This window comes from Anser brachyrhynchus (genome assembly GCF_964034855.1).
Source record: "Anser brachyrhynchus genome assembly, chromosome: 5".
In the NCBI taxonomy this organism is placed as follows: Eukaryota; Metazoa; Chordata; class Aves; order Anseriformes; family Anatidae; genus Anser; species Anser brachyrhynchus.
The window spans coordinates 13,307,713-13,329,649 of NC_137699.1; the positions used below are offsets into that span (position 1 = coordinate 13,307,713).

At 45.3% G+C, this 21,937-nt stretch overlaps 1 protein-coding gene across 13 annotated transcripts in view; it reads right to left on the minus strand.

The window, feature by feature from the left end:
• Positions 1-21,937, minus strand: part of TSPAN18 (tetraspanin 18) — a 110,907-nt gene that overhangs the window by 4,077 nt on the left and 84,893 nt on the right. For 11 of the 13 annotated variants that reach the window (XM_080594322.1, XM_080594334.1, XM_080594329.1 and 8 more), the window contains 7 exons: positions 19,285-19,374; positions 15,525-15,616; positions 14,576-14,770; positions 9,146-9,220; positions 4,360-4,458; positions 3,055-3,234; positions 451-534 (listed from right to left, as the gene is read on the minus strand). In XM_080594322.1, coding sequence (XP_080450448.1) covers positions 451-534; positions 3,055-3,234; positions 4,360-4,458; positions 9,146-9,220; positions 14,576-14,770; positions 15,525-15,587 — 696 coding nt within the window. In that variant the 5' untranslated portion in view covers positions 15,588-15,616; positions 19,285-19,374. The remainder of the gene's footprint in view (positions 1-450; positions 535-3,054; positions 3,235-4,359; positions 4,459-9,145; positions 9,221-14,575; positions 14,771-15,524; positions 15,617-19,284; positions 19,375-21,937) is intronic. The other 2 variants (XM_080594333.1, XM_080594326.1) reach the window with 1 other exon arrangement.

The following is a 21,937-nucleotide window of genomic DNA, read 5'->3' on the forward strand; positions in this document are numbered from 1 at the left end:
TCTGCAGAAACACCAGCAAAGAGCCAGATGCTAATGCTGGATAATGGAAGTGCTCCTAAGCAAATACATTTTCAGGCTCTAACCTGAGCTTTTAAAGCAAAGGCACAGTTCAAACACATTAACCAAGCGACACAGCGGTCAGCTTGCTGGGATGCTGCTGCAGTGAGGACAGAAATCACATCAGGTCCCGAGGCAGGCAGCGGGGTCCCCAAAGCCTCTGCGACCAGCGCCGCACAGCTGCAAACTGCGGCAGGGCCAACGCGAGGCGGCACTGCAGGCTTGCAGCAGAGGTTATTTCCCTGCCTCTTGTGGCAAGGGACCAAGCGCCCATCTGTCCCTAGGCAATTAAAAGCAGAAGCTGATAACCCGTCCGCAGGCTGCAGGGGCAGCTCCCTGCCTGGCAGCCGGACATCCACTGACACCGCTCGTTTCCTTATCACACAACCGTACCTCGATGGCCAACACTCCGATGGCAAGGGCTCCCGCAAGGTACACGTAGGTCTCAAAGGAGTTCAGGATCACGGTGTAGCAGCCCTAGGAAGGACAAATACATGGTGAGAAACACGGAGCAGCACACTGCGTTGCTCTCGCAGCACAGCCCTCATGCGTACAAGAGGTGCTGTCAGACCCAGGAACCGAAAGCGTGGCTCCCTCTCACTCCCCCACCCAGCCCCACAGCAAGGCGGGCAGGAACCAGCGTGACAGTGGCAGGGAGGGGAAGGTTTTGCTGCAGTGGAATGGGAGTAATCCAAACACACAAGCCCTCACTGACCAAGAGGAATTGTGACTTCTTGCAGAACAGAGGGGAGCAGCAGGGGAGAGACATTTCATCTGCAGAGGGGAGAGACTAAGTACAAAGGAAAGGGCCCTCTGGGCATATGACAGGCAGCTGAGGCTGACTGGGGATACAGGCTATTTATTTAAAGCCAAGGCAAGAGATTCTTGACTTGTATTTCAGTCACAGCCAGCAGCTATTTCACACCCTGGGACCTTTCCTCTGTGCCTTCCCCCAGCAGGAGCATGGATGAACACTTGCTGATCTTCTGAATATAGGAGAATTAGTCATTAAGAACTCATGGCCATGCACTGCTGTAATCCTTCCATTTCTGCAGCAGAGCTACCATCATCTTTAATGTCATTTGTTACTGCTCACACAATTAACAGCAGGCAGATCCTCTGAGAAGTTTTTAGGATGGTTCTGGAAATCATCAGCTTATCCTGGCCTCAGTTCTCCCAGCCTAAAATTCCAACCCACCAGCAAATTTCTGCAAATAGGTCACGTATAAAGACAGAAGTACATTGCAGTTCGTCCGATGTAAAAAGTACCTCTCCTGTCCACTTACACATGCGAACACAGATGTGTAGTCCCATCCATGTATCTAGCATGTTTCATTCACCTGATTATTGTGCTTTCACCCAAAAAGAAAATGTCTGAATTGCAAAAATGGCATGACACTTACATGCTGGTGTCCATCCCAGACCCTACTCGCTGGGAGTGAAACACAGAGGAAAGCAAGGGAAAGCGCGGAGGGGACCCACTTGTGACACAGCCCCAGGGACTGAAGGCCATTTTGGGGCAGTAGCCAAGCTATTAAAATCACTCTCTTGTCACCATGAGGCTGCTCAGCTGCAGCTCTGTTCCTGTCATATTTCCAGCCCAATTTTTGTGAAGAAGCATCCATCGCAGCAACAAAACGTCTGGATGCTTGTTGAACTCCATCCTCAAACCAACTTTCAGCATGCCATGCTCAGCTGGGTAAGAACGGGGTGAGCACAAACGTGTCCAGCACTGTCCTGCCAGCACGGCTTCCCAAGAGCCTGACTTTGCTCCAGCAATGCCTGAACAGAGCCAGCAACAGTTCTCCCATTTTATATAAATGCCTTGCTCTGCGCTTGGTGACGCTTTCTGTGCACACAGCTTCTCCCAGCAACACACTGTAGTGACAAGGGCTCACAGAAAAACTCTTCCCATAGAAGTGTTAGGCCTCAGCATTACTGCTTAGGGAAAGCTTTTTTTTTTTTTTTAAATCAGCTTTATCCCTGTTTCTCAAAATGCATTTCTTTCTCCTCCCTGCTGTTTGTCATCTCTCCTTCTCTCTCTCTTCCCTGTCTATTCGTGGCAATCAGACCTGGCAGATGCAGTATGGTGCTGTCTGCTATGATCTCTCACCCAGCGTGCCTTTGCCAACCGTTTCCAGCTGCCAGACAAGGAACAGCTCATGCGCTGCTTCCAAACTCCTTTACTCCCTTTCACAATCTGCTTTCATGTGCTGAAAAGAGGACCGCTGCTTAGCCTGGGGAGAAAAGGAGGCTTAGACACGCAGTCAGTACAGAGTTCAGCTGACTTGTGAATGCCGAGATGAACACAGTCAAGAACTTTGCTAGAAAGTTTCTGAAACTTTAGGTCTTGGGAAAAATATAAAGAAACACGGCTGGTGGTATCAGTGTCGACGACTTTACTCTGAATTGCCTTGTTCTAGTCTAGCATAGAAAAGAACTGCTAAGTCAAGAGACCTGTTCAAAGAAAAGCCCCCTTTTTACTGTAATCAGTAAAAGGGCAGAGAAACACAGCTTTCCAACACTTCTCTCCCTTGGGAAGCAGACATGGTTTTCTGTGGCTGTTTAACCCTCAATCTCTTGGTTGAATATGGTGTTGATGAGTAGTCTTTGCGAACTAAACTGGAGCCCCTACCACGGCCTGTAAGAGCCAAATTCATCCCATCATCACTGACCTGTGCTGGCTTGCCAATTAACTTCTTCTCAGAGACAGTACTAACCTTCAGAGCCACAGTAAAGCCTGACATAAACTTCTACCCCACCTCTTAATCCCCTGGGAAAATTTCCATTATTTCTGCTGATACAGCACAGCATGGACTTAGCAGTCCACACAATGAAGGGGGATTTTCAGAGTCAGATATATCCGTGACTTCAAAAGCTGTTATCAGTATAAGCACAGTTGCAAGCTGACCTGCAGTCAGGATGGCACAACCTGCTATCTTCACTACCCACCCACAGCTCCCACACCTCCTTTTCCTGGCATTTGGCTCCCCTTACCTGTCGGTTCTGAAATCTCTCGATGCCTGTGAGGCAGGCTTCCTTGTTAACAAACATCCCTTCCCGGCTCTGGAGTTCTCGCTGGCAACAAGCCTCTGGTGTTGCCTCTTCAAAAGAGGAGTTTGGAAGATGGGGGACAGCTTCAAAATCTTCTGGTCCATTCACTCCACAGCAGGCAAACTAGAGAGAGGCATGGAAAAAAAGGAAGACAGTTTATGCTTTGCCCTGAAAAGAGATACCAGAATTCTCCCAAAGACCTATTTTTGCAGGGATCAAAGCTTTAGTCAAAGCAGAGACAAAACAATTGCTGTTTCCAAAGAAGTGGGTTATGCTTGTACCTTGGAGCTTCTGTTTCATCAAAGCCTCTTTATAAAGTCCCACTGTTCCCATGTCACACTGTAGACTCTAAGGTACCGCTGGGAATATTGCCATGATCTACACAGGGCTTTGGAGCACATCCAGAATGACTTGCTTGAGATCACCCAGCAAGTCTGTAAAAGAGCCAACAGTACAATCCAGGCTCCCGACTGCCCGTTCTCCCATAGCTAGTGGTCAGGATTGTTGCTGTTCAAAGGCACTGCTAGGTGATCCAAGAAAGCTCCCTTTTTAGAATTCAAGTCAGGTCCTTTTTAAGGATTCAAGTCATAGTCTGTCTCCTTTCAGTCAGCAAAAGGAAATGTCTTCATTAAAATCCTGAATCAGCATGAAGGGCAGCAATCATCTTTTTCTTATAAGATTAAAATTGACTTTTCATCTGCAGAGCCTGACATCTTACTCTTCATTCTTGAACAGATACAACGTGGGCTGCACTGAGCCCAAAGTTCATGTATGTACACACAAACACAAGCACACACAACTTCTTGCAGCAGACAGGAAGGAACAACTTGTAGTAGATAAGAAAAATTCCAATTCCAATGACACAGCCAATCTTTAATCCGCCTGATTAGGACTGTAATAACAAAGTCAATTTTGATTGCAAATATTTCTACTTTGAAAATATTCCATTAGGCATACCCCTGCCTCATCTGTCGCCTACCAACTCATTTAACAGGCTGTAGTAAGAAACCATTAGTTAGCACTAGTTCTAGCTTTGTGAGCTGGGAACAGTACCAATGGCAGCTCGTGTCGAGAAAGCCTGGCTGCCAGAGGAATTGTCACCTTTGTCCCACCACAAACCCTGGTGCTGTGCTTGACACAACGGAGTGGCTGGAGCAGGCTGAACAGCCAGGCGAGCTGAGGGTGCTGGCTGAGCACAGCACTGATAGCTGACCACCAGCAGCATGGGGCTGGCGTGGCCTGACTTACCGTGATCATAACAGAGTTCCAGGTGGCAGAGAAGACATCCGTGTCATTGTTCCTCAGGTAATGCTTCTTCAGCTCCTTGGTGAAAAACTCTCTCGTCAACTGAAACACACAGAGACAATGGAAATGCAAAGGGTTACTGCGAACTTCTCTCTTTAAAACACATCTTTTAATATTCAGGGCTATTTGAAAGCATTTCATAAATTAACACAAGACTAAAACAGATTTTAGAGAGATCTTCAAATCTACATCCAAATAGTATCTTAACTTACTATACTACTCAAGGTCTGCAATCAAGGCATGATTTTCCCCTCACTTTTCATTTCAAACCAGTTACCTTCCTACTAGCATCAGGGGAACTCCATGTGTGAGAAAGGAGAATCAAGCCCTAATACCAAACTTGCTGGGAATGAAAATGGATTAAAACACATGGAATTAATATGAAATGTTCAAGTCAACTTACAAATCAGAAAAAAGACCATTTCCCTGACAATGCTTTAGATTATCTAAACTCACCCACACATGTGAAGAAAAAAAATCCCCTTTATATTTCCAGTGTTTAGATAATTTAAACATTTTTTTCCTAAGGTCAACAATAAAAACTAATGGAATTTCATTTACTCCTGTTTACATTTATAGTAAAATAGAAAAACCAAGCCAACATTTCTGCTCAGACTCTCCTCAAAAAGTTAGACACCTTGAAATTACATTTACATAGAATCACTCTCTGGGGGACTAGTAAATATTCAAACTTAATAGTCTCGTTAAATTGAATACTTTGATTCAATCTTGGGCCCTCTCTATCACTTCAGGATGAAAACTTCAAGGAATCCCCTTTTCAGGCTCCCAGTAGGCCTTGACTTGTGTGGGCCCTTGGCTAAAATACCTTCTGAGTTGTGATCTACACAGACTCAATCTCTATGCCAGTGCAAAGCCTCAGTGTTACACACATGCAGGATTGGGAATTAAGCTGCTCAAGAGAGAGGTTTTTTTTTTTCCTTTCTTTTTTTTTTTTTTCCTTTTTCCTGTTGTTCACACAGTGTAGCAGTATGTGTTAGTGCATCTGCAATGAGTTGGTTTCAGGTTCTTGATATGCAACGTGAAATACCACACATACACATACATATGCATGAGATGTATGGGGTGGGCAGAAAAGCACAAGCACAAACTTGGCTGTTTCCTTTGTAACTATATCACAAAACTTAAGGAGAGCCAAGAAGTCTGTGGTCATTCTTTAAAAGACCCAGAGCACCACTTAATATTGATTTCTCTTTTACAGATACAAACTAAGGCAAAACTTAATGACTACATCGACACCAGATAAAACTTTGTCACAAAAACTTGTATGGCATAGGGACCTAAATCTCATTACCTTTTAATGAGATAGTTCTTAAATTACTTTTTTTTTTTTTTTTTGTAAGACACACATTTTAACTCTTTTTTTTTGCTTCCAAAAATATTCAAATACCAGAGGATCATAGAGGACTGGCATTTTCCTTTGGGAATTTGGTGCACTAAGGGGAGGCTAGGCTTGAAGATGCAGAAACATGCCCTCAAGTCTTCTCCTTTCCTTCCCTCTCTGCATACTTTACCCACCCAGCATCCTCGCCTGCAGAGACAGCAGCGCATTTTTCTGATGCTTGTCTGTTTCTGAAGCACAGACTTTGAAACTGATATTACAGTTGGTAATAATCCCAGCCGGCTGCCTTTGGCCGGGTCTAAAACAAAAGAGTCATTTAAATATAAAGTGAAACCTTTATTTTGACAGCAGCAATCCCAGAGGAAATTGTTCAGAGTTTGTGTGAGATTTTTACGAGACTTGGCCCAAAACAAAGCCTAGTGCTGGAAGGGTAAGTCTGCCAGGAAAATAACTGATTCCATTTCATTGTTCTTAAACTGTTTGTCCTGAGCATCTGAAGTTCAGAAAAACGTTAAAAATCGATCAGCAGAAGTGTCTTTATTCTGTTAAAAAATTGCTGACAAAGGAGGACAACAGTCAGTAAGACGGTCTTTCACGCATGTCCACGGTCCCCCTGTTGTTGAAGGCAAGTCTGTGCACACTGGAGTACTGTGCAAGCACTGTTCAGAAGGGAGAAAAGGACCTAGTAATAAAATGAGATCTTCCACACACGCTTCTGACAAAGCAGATATATCAGCCACAGCCACGAGCAATAAAGAGCCATTCAGTCGTGTTCCTTCCTAGCTGTTCAGGGGAGAACATCTCCTGTACAGAAACAGCACGTATATTTACACACCAGTGCATGAAGTGACCACCAGTGAATGAAGACACCACCACACTGTGCTTCACTGACTCTTCCTCTCACGTCCAATCTCAACAGCAAACATCTCTCTTCTCCCTTCCTTCTGTGTCTAAATTTCTTTTACTCCCACAGCTATTAATAAGTTAACTCTGCTGTGTGTTGGGGAGCTAGTTTGCACTTAAAACCATACGAGAGAAAACTGCACCAAACATTATCTGGAAAGCGAGCAGACAGAGCATGCCCTTTTCTTTTGTCCCATTTTCTACACCCAGCGTAGCTACAGCCGTAGGGACTGGTGCAATGACCATCACTGAACCTGGTAGGCTTCCAGGAAACGTCGGTTGCCCAAATGTGCACTTACCACTGCAAGCCTTGAAAGTAACTTCTTGTTTCACAGGGAAGAGAAAAGCACATCTGAACCTGACTTTAAATGTCTGCTGTGAAGACTTCCTCCTGACACGGGGTCACTGGGAGATCACCCCACAGGCATTCTGCCCAGCCATCCGGCTAACCCAAAGATAACAGCAGAATTAGCTGCAAGCAGTTACCCAGCCAGAGGAGCTACCACCAAAATATACAGCAACAGCAAAACAAGTTTCTTGTTCAGAAGAAACCTTAAGAGCGGACAAACAACAGGAATTTTCTGACTGAGTTTAGCTTCTGTGTAGAGCTATCTCCAGCTATGTTGGGATCCTGACATTCTGCATTTCTTCCCATTTCTGCCTTTTCTGTCAGTCATTCTGACAGAGTGGGAAGCTGGTGATGCAAACGAGACAAGCTCAGGAAAGACAGCAGAGTAGCTTGCTCCCCTGCAAGTTTTGCCTCACGAACCATCACCAGATGTCACGGAAGTCTAGAATAACCACTGCGATCTTATCTGGTGAGTACCACGTCCCCGCACGTCCCACGGCTGCCAGGGAATGGAAGATCCCGATGCTCCGCAGGACTCTCGTGGCTGAGGGAAGAAGGCACAGCCATCCCACACACAGGACACATTTTGTTCCTTGTGCCTTTCCTAAGCTCCCCACAAACCTGGCTCACCGGGCAGTGCGTTATCTCCCCTCCGTGAAGATCGTACCTGGGCCTGCAGGGCAGCGCATGGGCGCGAGGCGTTTCTACGTGTGCGGTCTGCTGCTTGTGCTGTACCAAAGGAATTCCCTCAGAGCTCCTAACAGCAGAGCTGTAATGACCAGAACACACCAGACCCCCCGGGCTGCAGCCTATTTACAGAGCTGTAGCTATTCCCACAAAGGCATGGTCTCAAAGCCGAGGCTGTAATGGGGCGCCCACACTGTGTACAAAGTGACGTTTTTTCCCCACTGTTCAAATCCAATGCAAAGACAAAAGACCACCAGCTTACAAAGGGGAAAAAAAATCTCCCACTACCTCTCCCCAGACTATCCTGCTGTACAAACACCGCACTGTTTTGCTGTGAGCTTTGTAAGTGTTGATTCTTTGCTTACCAAAATCTCTTAATGTGAATAAAACTAAAAGTATATCCTGGCTCAAGAAAGTCAAAATCATATCATCATTTTAAAAGGTCCTTACTTGCTCATGCTACACCCCTGTGACAATCGATACAGCCCTTTAAGTTCTCTTACTGCTGGCAGATGCCAAACAAACAAGATAAAAACTAACAGTCACTAACTAGTGACCACCATCACTAGCTCATGTTTTGTCACTGACATCACTCAGAGTCGTATTTCAAAGATGGGCTGCCTTGAGAAGGCCAGACCTACTTCAGTCAGGCTCTTCTTGCACGTGGGGATGTGGAAAAAATGCAGAGACTCCTGCAGGTTTGAGAAACAATGAGGTGACGCTTACTACTAGCATGGGGGGCATGATTGGCATATAATGATACGCACGGAGCAGTGTAGAGAAAGGCTACACCATATAAAGCTGTGGAGAGAGGGATTAGAAATTTGTAAGCAAGGCAACGTGCAAGAGAACCATTGATGAGACTCAAAAAGGGACATGGGGAGACTTGGTCAGAGCAGGCTAGAGGGCGTATCTTACAAGCAGCACTGAGAGGAATCTGGCAAGTATCAGAAGATGAAAATTCAAGAACATATTAAAAGATGCACAAGAGAGTTTTTAGCACAGCAGACAGAGCAAGCATTGGCTCTGCTGGGGAAACGGGAGGTTTCACTACTAATATTAATATTAAACATATGCTATATTGAAAAAAGAAAACAGTGCTTTTAACCTTAGTGTGACTTTATTATAAAGCTTCTCCCTGATGGAACATGCACTTGGTTTGGCTGTGAAAGAACCAAGACGACTGAAAACTCCAGGACTTAAGTGGTCCCCCAGCATATATATCTTTTTACATAAACCATCCACCTTGCACATGCCAGACTAGTTAGCATGCACTGGCTTGCTGGCAGTTCTGCAGCCTGAAGATAGTAATGAAGCAGGTTTGTTGGCATTTGAAACAAACAGTCCCTATCAGCCACCATCTGAACACCACGCTCCAGCTGGGTACAATCCCACTGGGGTTCATATTTTGCCCACCATAGGATACTTACATTTTCTCTGAAGATAAAAGCCAGGATTGCAGCTGAGAGCTCCGCCAGGAAGATTAACAAAATAAACATGAAGAACTACGAGAGAGAAGATACAGAAAAAAAGAGACATACCATTATATGCATGCAACAGGCATTAGGAACACAAGGTTTTGCAAGTCACCAAAGACATGGAAAATATAACTGAGGAAATTTATTTTCCTGCCAATTAAAAAAACAAAACAAACAAAAAAAAAAACCCACAAAACTACGAGACAATAACCAGGGGCAGTCACAGCCCCTCCTCTGATCATATCACAGGACATAGGAGCTCACAGCACGTTTTGGCTTGTTCTAATGGGTAAAGCAGATAAGGCTTATGTGCTAAGGATCCTTATCATCCCCTGATAAATCTGCATCAGGTTAAAACAGGAAAGCCTACTGTGATGGAAAAGGTTATATGATTGTGTAGATGCTCATATAGGGTTAAACTGTCCTGACACAGTGAGGGGAATTGATGCAGGTAGCCCATCCCATGCACACACCTACACACGCACACCCCTGCTCACCACAACATGAACAGCTGTCCTGTAATATAACCATGGCTCATTTCGTGTAGATGGAGACAGTTACCGAAATAGTTACACCGATGACCAAAAATGGACTCTTTTTGGAGCATTCTCCATTTCAGGAGAAAATCAGCCTTGGTTAACAGCATCCCCCTCCGCACCATGGGGTTGCACTGAGTTAGGTACATCAGTCACTCAGCTGCTGTTCTCCTGTTACCAGGCCAGAACGATTCACCGTGCCTTCCTCATGCACCCCACAGAAGTCAATCAGACCTAGGAGGCCTCATCCCCACAGAGATTGATGCTGTGCTGGGAGGGAAGCGTCCCCAGGGCCTTTTTTGCCGAGATCCCTCAGGTGCTGTGGAGTTTCCTGCCCAGGATGAGCGCTGGGACCCCCTGCCCAGAGGCAGCACAGACAGCTGGCCCACCTGAGGTACAACTCGGAAAAGAAAAGAGTGTTGAAGGGAACAAATCTCGCAGGGCAGGCAAGCACTTGCTGATGTCAAAGAGCTCACGATTCACACTCTTTAGGACTGATTCCCAGTTACACCAACGCCTCACAGCGGTTTGATACTGGTTCAGCCCATAACAAACACTAAAGCAAACAGGCAGAGATGCGTCCTCTAACATGCTTCAGACAACTGACGCTGGTGCTGAGGAACTGAGAGGAACAGAGCCGAAAGTGGCTCGGCTCACATCTCTCCTGAAATGACGCTTAGTCCCATTGCTGGAGACAAAATACTAGGTTTGAGGTAAGTCTGAACTAGATGGGCATGGCTTATGTTCCTACAGTCACACAAAGACATTACCATTTGAACGTCAGTTGAGATCCTTCTAAAATTTAAGAATCCCAAGAATTAGACCACAGGCTCGAAGATGACTTTACCAGACTGAGTGACCATTTGGAAATGATGTCAGGTTTTGGCTCCATGTGAATGGAGATCCCAGTAAGACTGCATCATATGTAAGGTAACAAACATCTGGTACAAGTTACCAATCAAAGTGGGTGAAGCAACAAGTAGGAATAAACACAAAAGTAATCTGATTTTTTTTTTTCCTGTATAAGAAGGCTATTGAAGGTCCTTCTGAAACAGAAGGAAGGCAGATGGGGCCAGAAGTACTATTAAGATCCCCAAGCAATGATTTATAAACGATGTCTGGAATGCTGAGCACCATGTATTCTGGTAATGGAGAGAAAATTCAGACCACCTAATTGAAACGTGAAAATGTTCTTTTGGTGTCAATTATCAGAGCTGTAAGTGATTTTTCCCCACTGGAAAAATGCACACACTACCCGGTCCCATTTGTCTTCCTGCCTCTGCAATGGAAACAAAAGAAAAGGTTCCCAGGCTCAAATGACAAACAAGACGAGTCAGATGGACAGGGACTTCAGGCTGCTAACAGAATGCCGTGGCTTGATTTGCTGAACTAGTTAACTATAATTTATTCTTACTGCTAGAGTTTTACGTGTGGCTTCTTTTTTTCCTGCTCAGAGACTGTTCTGTTTTTAATTTCACCATAGGAGGGCAAAGAACAAGTGATGAGGATGAACCACGCTTTGCAAATCCACATCATCACCCATCAAGGGATCTCAGCATAGTCACTAAGAGGTCTAAGGTGGTGATCAAGTGATTAATCCCATCACCTTGCTAATTGCATTTCATTTACTGATTACTAGGAGACACACATTCACCCGAGCTCCAGCACAGGTCTGTGCAGAAGTGGAAGCAGCCATTCCCAGATTCTGTCTGATAAGCTTCATTATCATTCCCAAACTGATTTACACTTACATTGTGTAGTCTGCATTACCATTACAGATTTGAAATAGTTATTGTAGAAAAAACATGAGCAGCCATTAGGGCTGATGAGAAAAAGGAGATGGATCATCAGTGTTTCAGAACTTGCTCACATTCTGCATTTTAAGGAAGGGCTAAATCTGCTTATTATGTTTTGCCTCCCAGAATTAAATTAAGCAATTACTCTAGTCACTTTACTAGAGCACTAAACAGCCACTTGGTCAGTGCAGTGTATGGGACAAGGCAGCCTCCTCACATTTAAATTCATGCCTGAGACCCAGCACTTGAATACAGGTACCATCTTCATCCAAGGTGAGGGCCTGAACATCCTTGGAAGCGGTGTCTCCTATTTTGGTCAAAAACCTCGCCTCAGCTCCTGGTGATGGCTCTCCATTTGTCAGAAGTTTCCACAAATCAGCATTTCACGTTTGTTTTTCGCAACACATCTGCCATTCCAGTTTCAGCAATGCTGTTCTGGAAAGAGCAGCCACTGTCCTTCAACCCAAAGGACACACATTTTCATGCTGAAAAGTTTTAGGGGCTACTGCATCTATTTTACAAGAGTGCAGAACTCTTTGCGCTCACAACTAAGCCAAATCAAGCTAACATAGACTGTTCTTGTTGCAGACTTGAATTCAATCGTGTCAAAATGAAAAAATATATTTATATTTGCATGTTATTTTTTGTACATTCACCAGCATTCTGGATTCTGATTTTTATGGTGTTCTTTCGCAGCCATAGGGTCTTTAGGACAATCCAGAATTCAGTCAGTCTTCAGTTTAGAACACAATGTTTGTTGCTTTTTGTGAGTCAGGTTCAAATGCTTGGAAATCTAGAAACACTTCACAGCCTTGTGCTTAAGGCAACATGCTAGGCTCCACAGTGATTTTTCAGTGGTGGTGGTGGTGGGGTGTTGCTTTTTCCTCAAAAGACAAGCAACTTAAGGTAAAATAAATGGCCTTGCAAATACAGAAGCCAGAACTTAGAGAACATGCGTGTGTGCATCTGTCTCGTCCCTTCTATCCTCTATTTACATTTAGACTGCAAGCTTCAGATATACATTATGCATCACTGTGAAATCTCACTTGAGCAGCTCTGGCTCATCAATTCTTTAACAACTTTGTAAGCGGACTTGATTTGATCAGGCAACTTCTCCCCAAGCACCACCTCTAAAGCCTAACACTCTCAGTTCCGCAACAGTATTTCCAGTCTCGCTGGCATAGGCTCATGAATGGTTTGCCTTTCCTATGCCTGAAACTTACTCCCATCAGACTTCTGCTTTCACAGATCTTTCATGCTTTTTAAGGTCAGCTGGTGTGGCCCCAAAAAAGCAGAAACGAGCAAAATATTTCTCCTCATTTGGTATCAGCACAGGTCTTTGTGCAAGTGCTTTGCTGCTACCGGGCAACGGATGGCAGGTTACAAGAGTTGACTTTAACACCAGAAGCCCTGCTCAGGCTGGAGTGCTAATTCCTCATCCAGTGATTATTTTTAGAGTTCCTGCTAGTCCCAGGCATTACTTCCAGCCCATATATTTCTCACATTCCAAGTATAAAATAAAAATAAAAATAAATAAATAAAGCAGCAGGGCTCGGAATTACTTCTATGAGTCAGAAAAGTAATAACCACAAAACTGAGTGCACTGGAATATAACTAAAACACCTGGAGGAACACTCAGACTGTGGTGTAACGCTACTGACTTCAGTGATGCTAAATCAGGGAAGAGCATGGATCAGAAGTCCCTTTTCTAGCCAGATTCCTTACTCTGTATGCAGCTTATGTGGTCCAAATTGAAGATATTTGTTTCTCATTCATTTTCAATCAGTATTTCTCATACTTAAACATACTCGGTACTTAAACATAACTGCTAGTTTTTAATCTGATTGGGACAGGCTCTGGAGTTAACGTCAGGCTCATTGGGCCTGACTCTTCACATTTTCTGAGATTCCTTCAGGTAGATTTCCCTGACTTCACAAGTGATATATTTAGTTTTCTGATTTACTTCTGAGATGAGTTACTAGAGATCAAACCCACAATGGCTTCCGGAGAAGGGCTCTCATGTGCAGGTCATGAATTCAAGGGGTGGGCAAGCAAAGTGCCAGAGAGAATTTATCTCAGTGGAGCCGGGCTGATCTCAAAGAAAAAAAAAATGTTTTTCTTTTTAAAAAAGTGGACTTTCCTGTACTGTTAAGAGACAAGCCTGTTTCACACTGTGAAGCAGCTGTGCAAGATACAATCATGACAAAACACTGTAAAAGGGAGACTTAAACAAACATAAATAAAAACAAACCAACAGACTCAGAGGGAGAAACAAAAGGTCACGTTTGACAAAAGTGAGAAATAAAACTATAGAGCTTTGTGTTTTGACGCATAATTGGCAATGTCTTCTGCTAAGAGATAACGGCTGGAAACCCTGTAGTATCAGAATTTATGGCAGAGGTCATAAAAGTCTTATTTTAGTGGCTAGCTCTTTGTAAACATTACGTGATGACCACATGGGCTGAAATGTAACCCTATCATTCACGGGGAAAATTGCCTGAAAATCACAAATGTGGTTCATTTTAGGAGCAAAGTAGACTGCATAAAGGAGTGACCACGTATTGAGAACTGCAATGCAATGCTGTCAGCCAGTTCTGAGCTGGGCATTTTTGCTGACATGGGGGGCTCCATTACACAGATGTTCCACCCTACGTGTTCTCTGCTTTTTTTTTTTTGAACCAGTGAGGAAGCAATCTACGGGTGGAGCTGAGGGTTTTGGATGGACAGATGGACAAGAGTGAATCATTTTTGGTCATTTTATAAAAGTTAAAAAATAAATAAAAAAAATATTTTTTTGAGACAAAACTTAACAAAGTCAAAATATGCTCCCAGACTCCACACCCACTGGACTCAAGCCTGGTGCAGGGAAGAAGCAAATTCTCTGCCTCACTAGTAAAAGTGTCCTAAGTCTATTTAATATCTAAGGCAATAATGGCTACAATAATGGACATCCATTCACGCACTTATCACAGCATCATCTATTCAATGAAAAAGTCTCCCCCATTCTTGGGAAACACCAAAAGGCCAACAGAAGGTGCAAGGACACTTACAAAAAGGAGGAGGCATTTGTTCTCACGGATGGCGCCGCAGCAGCCGAGGAAACCCAGCAGGAAGAGCATCGCTCCCATAGCCAGCATGATGTAGGCTCCGGTGAAGAGCAGAGGGTTGGCAGCCACTATCTCTCGAAAACCTGTTGGATCCACAATGACCCAGATCCCAACTCCCAGCAGGCACGCTCCTCCCAGCTGTCACGGCACAACGAGAGAAGAAAGAGGGAGGTAGGTCAACATAAGCAACTGCTGTGGGAAGACTGAGTTCAGTAGTATCTTTAGATCAGAGGTGTTCTGGAGAATCTGTGTTTCTCTGTGACACACATTATCTGCTGAGCAGGTGACTGCTGACATGCTGCTCTTAGTGTCTCTTGCTAACTGAATGAAACGTTTGCAGCAAAAGCACATTTCTTTCTCAACACTTCACTCTACCAACTGTTGATTCCCTGCCTAACGCTGAAAGATCGCATCTCAAGTTGCTGCCACGTCTGCAGGGGACAGACCAGCGAAGCAGCACACGAGAACCCTCCCGGACACGGGATGCCTTGCCCCACTCCGGGCAGAGTGGCTGGGTGCTCCCACCCTTACTGCCAAAGGCAACAGCAACACGGGTCACCAAGAAAGACTCTCTGTGTGGTAGGATAATGACTGTTTCCTAGTCAAAACCTCTTCTGCCATTCAAGGTTAGACCACATACACCAGTAGTTAGAGCTTTCCCACTAGTGTCCCTTGCCAAGGACAGCCATAACTCAGACAACAGGGACCGCTGTGCTGCCTTGCTGAACGTCTGAGCATCTTTGGCTGCCATAAAAAAACCCTCGGTGATTGCTGGTGCAAAGCTGAGGGCATCTTTTGGCAACCTTACCAAATTACAGTGTATTCTGTTGGGGAGTAGCAGGCTGCTGGGAACAGGAGGATGCAGGACAGAAAGTAGATTCCAAATACTTACGAATATAAAGAAATTGAAAAGAAACATCAGGTACTTCATGCAGCTCAGACAGTCTCCCTCCATGGTCTTCAGGCTGCTTGATCCAATTCTTCCTGCAAAACACCAGCGTTCCCTTAGCACACTGAATGACATAGGATAATCTCCATTTGTATTGCCCCCAGACCCTGTGGAGTTCATTGTACAGAAGAGCTCATTTCTTAGCCGAACAGGGTACCATAGAGCAGGCTAATAAGAGAGAAAGTTCACTGCTAATTCCCTTTGCATTCTTCCAGGTGTAGAGGAGAATGCAGGTGGGAAGAGGAAGGTTACAAGAGAAGAAAGAGCAGAAAAATGTTTCAGGGAAAAATTTAGAGGGTTAGAGGAGCTGGGCTGGGAAGCTTTTAATCACAGGGAAAAAAAAATGTCATTTTTGAATCTTGATACACCTGAGTTAGACCACAAACTGCTTAGGACAGTATTTGTAATGGAAGAGCAGCGACAAATTTTCACTAGGTAAGGTTACATTAGAATAAAGTTTCTGCCCCCAAAAGCTTGCTGTTTAAAGAAATGACTGTGTCCCAATATGCAATTATATCACCAAGCACCCTACAGGGACAGACAAACGAATACATAAAATAGTAAAACCTTCACAGAAACAGAAGCTAATGCAGTCACTGCACCTTGCACAGATGGACGCTTACACATGCAAACACAGAGACACAATTTTGCTAAGCTCTCTAGAGAAGCCCTCCCAAAGCCTGCATGCTTCTTAAGCCAGCTCTTTCCCCTTCACCACAGCAAATGCCTTTCCCAAAATAGACCTACATCCAATTATATGATGTTAGCAATGTACATTCAATCCACTCGAAAGAATAAAACAGAAATCATACAAGGTTTTCACCAGCTCAGCTACTGAGCAGTCAGGTCCTGAAAACATCACTGCCAAGGCTGGCAGGGTCATGCAGCCTCAGTAACCTGGGAGCAGCAGAAACAAATACACACTCAGCTTTGACAAGCGAGGGCTCCCCTGTTTACCTGGGCCAGAAATTGTTCCCAGTGGCGCTGCTGGGCTCAGATTTGTGATTTCTAAAATCACCATGCTTCACACAGCAAAACAAGTAAGTGCAACCCAGCTCACCGTGCTGTGCTTCAAGCCGGGAACACTCCTAGTGGGCTCACAAATCCTGCAAGCCCTCCAGCTCAGGATGTTCAAATGAAGTGTGTCACCGGCGACAGCACGAGGCCTGGGCTGGGAAGCCAGGAACAGAGCTTGTCAGAGATTCACATCGTAAGAGCTGAACACAAACGTTCAAAAAATGCCAACCCACTGATCTGATCTGAGAACTGGGAGCCCTGAGTGTCTTTGTCAGTACTGGAACTTACAGCTTGGAGAGACCCACACGTAGCAGCAGGATGAACCCCTTCCAATTTCGTCTGAGCACACAGATCCCCAAACAGCACATGAAAGCTCACCATCTGGATCCTTTGACTGCGCCGATTAGAACAGGGCAGATCAATCAAAAGCATGATATGGCCTCTTACAGAGCACTTACAACTGTTTCAAGCCAGAGCTCAGCCACTTCAGCGTATCTGCCATGCGTTACCATCTAGTTCATACAAGTAGTAGTGCTCCTGACTTGGAAGGGTATATAACAAATGCTATTTACAAACAATACAAGCAAAATGCAAACAATGTTCCTTACAAACAATGTCATTACCAAACCATTTGTGGCAACTGCTGCCTTACTAATTAGCTCAAAATATCTCTGGATCACAGTCTGCAAGGAAAAAAATAACGAACATGAAAGGACAATCCTGACCCACAGAGCTGCTTTTTCCTTCCACTTTTAAGCCATACAAAAAAAAGGCAATTTTTTTTAAGTTACTCTTACTGCACACTGATGCAAGTGAGATAAAATCTGAATGCATACGTCTTAATCTACCCTTTAAAAATATCATCTCTCCCCTCCTCCAGGCCTCAAATTTGTGACAGATTAAGTTCTCCTCTGCAGGAGACATTTAATGCTAAGCAAACATTAACAGTGAGAACTGCAGAAGACAGCGGCTGACAGATGCTTTCCCTGGCTTGTCCCATCTCAGACCTGTGAGACATATGAGATGCATTTGTTTTTGTCTGAAATGTAGCTATAAATGTTCTACTTTCTCTTAGGCAGCTTATTCAACATTTTCCCCCTAATATGAATTTTATCTGGCAAGTGATGGGGAGGCTAAAAACCCCGGCAGTGTAGCCAGGAAACATGCCCCAGCTGCTCTAATCAGTTAGGAATAAAGTCTAGTTTTTCAAGGCAATGCATTTTTTTGTCCTCCAACCACCATTTATTTCCTTCCTTCTGACATTCATTTTTGCACGCCTTGAAGCTACCTTGAACTTCTCATATCTAAAGGCAGCTGCTCAACCATTCCCCTGAAAACCACTTACATGTTTCTCCTTGCTACCACTGAAATTTCCCTCTACCCCCAAATCCCTTTCACACTGGACTGAAACTTGCAGTTTCCCTTCAATTGCTCCTTCACCTTTGCCTTGGCAATGAAATCACAGAAAAATGTAGGTTGGATAGGACCTCTGGATGTCACTGAGTACAACACCCACTGCCTCCAACCTGGGCCAATTCCAGGGCTTGTTCCAACTTCAAAGCTAGAGCAGGCTGCTCACGGTCACATTTTGTTAAGTTTTGAGTATCTCCAAGGGCTGAGATATCCCAGTCTCCATGGCACCTCTTCTAATGTTTGACCACCCCCACCGAGAAAAGATTTTTCACGTCTGTTCAAAAAGCATCCAAGTTACCTTGTGGCAAAAGGAACAAGAACATTCCTCAGATGTGGCAGTCTATCAAAACTCTCAGAAGCACCTTATCATCACCAGTCTCAATTCTTGCTTCTTCCATAGCATTACTACTCCTACCCTCTACAAAGACAAGTGTGTGAACCATTTTCCACATACAATTCAGACACTGTGCGCTTGCCTGATGGCTCATCAGAGTCTCAGTTTCTGCAGCTTGATTGATATCACAGCACAACCAAGACTGGAAGAGACCTCTAGAGGTCACGTTGTCCAACCCTCACACAAACCACTTTTTCAATCTCTTATCTTCTATCACATTGTCCATGTATTTCTTCTTCTCACATAAGTATCTCCTTGCCTTCATCATGCATGAAGACCTCGTCCATTGAACTGATCCCAATGCTTACATAAAGACCTGAGAACCAGTCCTGCTGCATCTCCTACAAAATATTAACCAATGGCTTGAGGAACAAATGCTGCTAACTCACGCCTACTCTCATATTTTACACACAGTGCAACCAAGTAAAAGCAGAAGATATATTTCAAGTTCTCCCCACCAACACGGCACACGCCCCTTGGCTTGAAGGTACGGAGACTTGGCTCAGGCTGCTTCCCTTCCTTCACGGAGGCAAGCAGTTCTATGTTCACTATCTGCAAGCAGTATCTAACTCCTTTTAAACCAAAGCGGTGGAGTCTGCTAACACAACTTATCTAACAGATGGTGCCTTCCAGAAAACCCTCTCAGAGTATGACTTCCACGCAGTCTGCCCCTCTAGACAAAACAGGGGTAGGGGCAGATTTAACTGGGAGACTGAAGAGGGATCACTTGCCAAAGTACACCTCGCAGGTGACATGACAGCAGATGAGCTGTGCACTTCTTACCCCACTCCTGCACACCACAGCTACATCTAACCAGCCCTGACAGACACAGAGAAAGCATTTGAGATGCAGAAAGAAAGAACCATAAACAAGGTTCACCTTTGCAAATCTTGGGACTTGTCACAGAGTGTCTTTTCTAGTCTTTAATCGTCTGTGTGTCCCATATATCTCTTTGTTGCCAAGCTTGCCCTGTAATAGAAAAACATGCAATTACTGCAGAACTGAATAAAATACAATCATGTTAAATACACAATTTATTAAAACACACCATGCTGATGAATATGCTCGGTCTAATTTCCACCTTAATTTAGTGTACGTTAGCACTAATGAAGAGCTTTTAATACCCAGTGAGGGATCTGATTCCTCAGAATCTCTTTAACGACGTTTGGGGTGTTTCGAATGCCCACAGACCACATGTAAATCTATAGTCCCATTGCATATGCACCTCATACCACAACAGTGCTAGATTAATAGCAGCTGCACCTTCAATATTTTATAGGAGGTTTAGACAAACTTTAATCTGCTGTGACTTTACAGCCCATTTACTGGGAAAATGGAAAAGGCAGAGGAATGGAGATGGAATGTGTCTTTGGGAGGCACAGCACAGCCGTAAGGAGCGACGGCCTGAGACGCTGGGCGCTCTCCCTCGTCCTCCCTGCCATCGCTCACGCGAAGCCGAGCAAACAATTTCCTCTCCCTCTGCCTCATTTCCACTGCCTGTGGAGCAGCGGGAGAGGAGCCGTGAAGCCGCAGCACCGCCTGCCCGAAGACTCAGAGAGAAACTGGTGCCGGCAGAGGGCCCCGGGTGCAGGACGACGCTGCCCTTGAGCTAACAGCAACAATTTTCTCAGCAAACGTACCCTTTTAATTTCTGCCTGCACAGTGCTAATGACAGCCTTCACCTAAGATGAGGTGAGACCACAGATCAGCACGCACAGCGTGCCTGTTTGACTGGCGCTTTGTCTCGGCCCCCTCTCCGCTGTTTTTTCAGCCTGTCCGACCACCACAGCCCCACGGCGCAGGGCCCGAGGGGAAGGGGCAGCCTTGAGCTACTCCAATAGCGCCTCGAGCCACAAGGGTCTGATGTTCACGTAGGGTTGCTATGCCCTGCAAGAGAATAATTCGTCCTCCTCAAACCGGTTTTGAATGCTCGCAGATAATCTGAAGCCCCTGCTTAGCTGTGAGCCATCAGATAGGTCACCCGGGTCTCGCCCTGCTCCCTCCCGGAACGAGCGTGCCAGAATTTCAGCGTGATTTCTGGATAGGGTGTATTTAACATCTGTTTTCCACAAACATTTGTGAATGCGCCTTTGAAAATTGCCTCCCATTAAGACTTCTGTGAGCAAAAGTCTATCGTTTGTTGTTGGCAGGAAGAGAACAAAGAATTTCAAGGTGGCTGGAGCTAGTACAATATAAAACATTTAATGAATATTCATAGAGCTTTTGTTTTGCTTTAATCCCTCTAATTTTATGTCCTTTGTCACGGTGGACCTACACCTCTGAATGATGAGCAGGGATGGCTCTCCTTGGGAAACCTGCAGGGTGCAAACACCCTCAGCCAACTGCCCCCATCTCCACTGCCAAGTCCTTCGGGTACCTGCCGAGCAGCCCCTTCACAACGACGTGCAGGAAGGCAGCCCCAAATCCACACCACATTCAGCCTGGTGTGTACAGGTGTCAGAGGGTGCCACGGGACCAGCCGAGATGGCTGCAGCAGACGCAGGAACCTCTGGAGAGGGGCTTGCAGAGGCTGCAGCTGGGACAAGAGCCACTGTCACTGCCCCACAGAAGAGGGCCCCTTTTTGACACTCAGAGCCCACCGCCCACCCTTGCCTCTTTTTTCTTTTGCGTGGGGAATGCTTTGTCCTGTGTTTTGCATGTGCAGTTGAGAGACAGTTTCTTCAGTTGTCCTACCCTGCAGTGCCTCTGCCCTGGGACAGCTGCTGCCATGAGAAGATGGCTCTAACTTTAAAGCAGAAATGACACTGTGCTATATAAACCTATCATTAGGAAAATAACCAGAATGATAGGATTCCTGCTCCTACTGCGTGTGCATATAATTACATCCATACAAGCCCTCAAAGGTCTGCGTGGGAGAGGAATCTTTTTTTTTTATTATTCCTCTTAAGTCACAATATTTTAAAAGAAATTACAGCACCGCAGAGAGGAAGAGCTTAAATGCTTCAGTAGGTACCAGCAGGTGCTGTGTCAGAAGGGATGAAAGAGCACGTCTGGTGCCAAACAATAGCAATTCTCCATCTTACTCTATGGCCCTAAAGGGGAGGAAGTCCCTGCCAAACAGACTCTCTTTGGTTAATAGCTACAATTTTGTCATTAGGGAGAACTGCAGAAAGTGCAAAACCACCGTGCCTAATTGTGACTTGAGCAAGCTGATGCCTTTAATTACAGTCGCTGGGGAAACGCGGGGGAAGTTGGAGGTAGGGCCGAGGCCAAGCCTCCTTCCTCGGGCCGGGCGCGTGCAGGCCACGCTGCCTCAGCTGGCCGGGCAGCTGCGTCTGGCACACGTCGCCCTGCCTCTGCCGCAGCAAGCCTCCTTGGAAAGAGCTGGCTTCTCCTCGCCTTCGCCGCCTTCAGAGCAGCCCTTTGTGGGGAGCGGGCTTTGATGAAGGAAAAGCGGCTCAGCTCCTGGCTCCCGCTGGTCTCCCGCTGCACGGAACCGAGCTGGAGAGCCAGAGCAAAGAGAGAGGAGGCAAAAGCCAGCTGATGTAGTCAGCGGGTTGCAAGGCAAGAA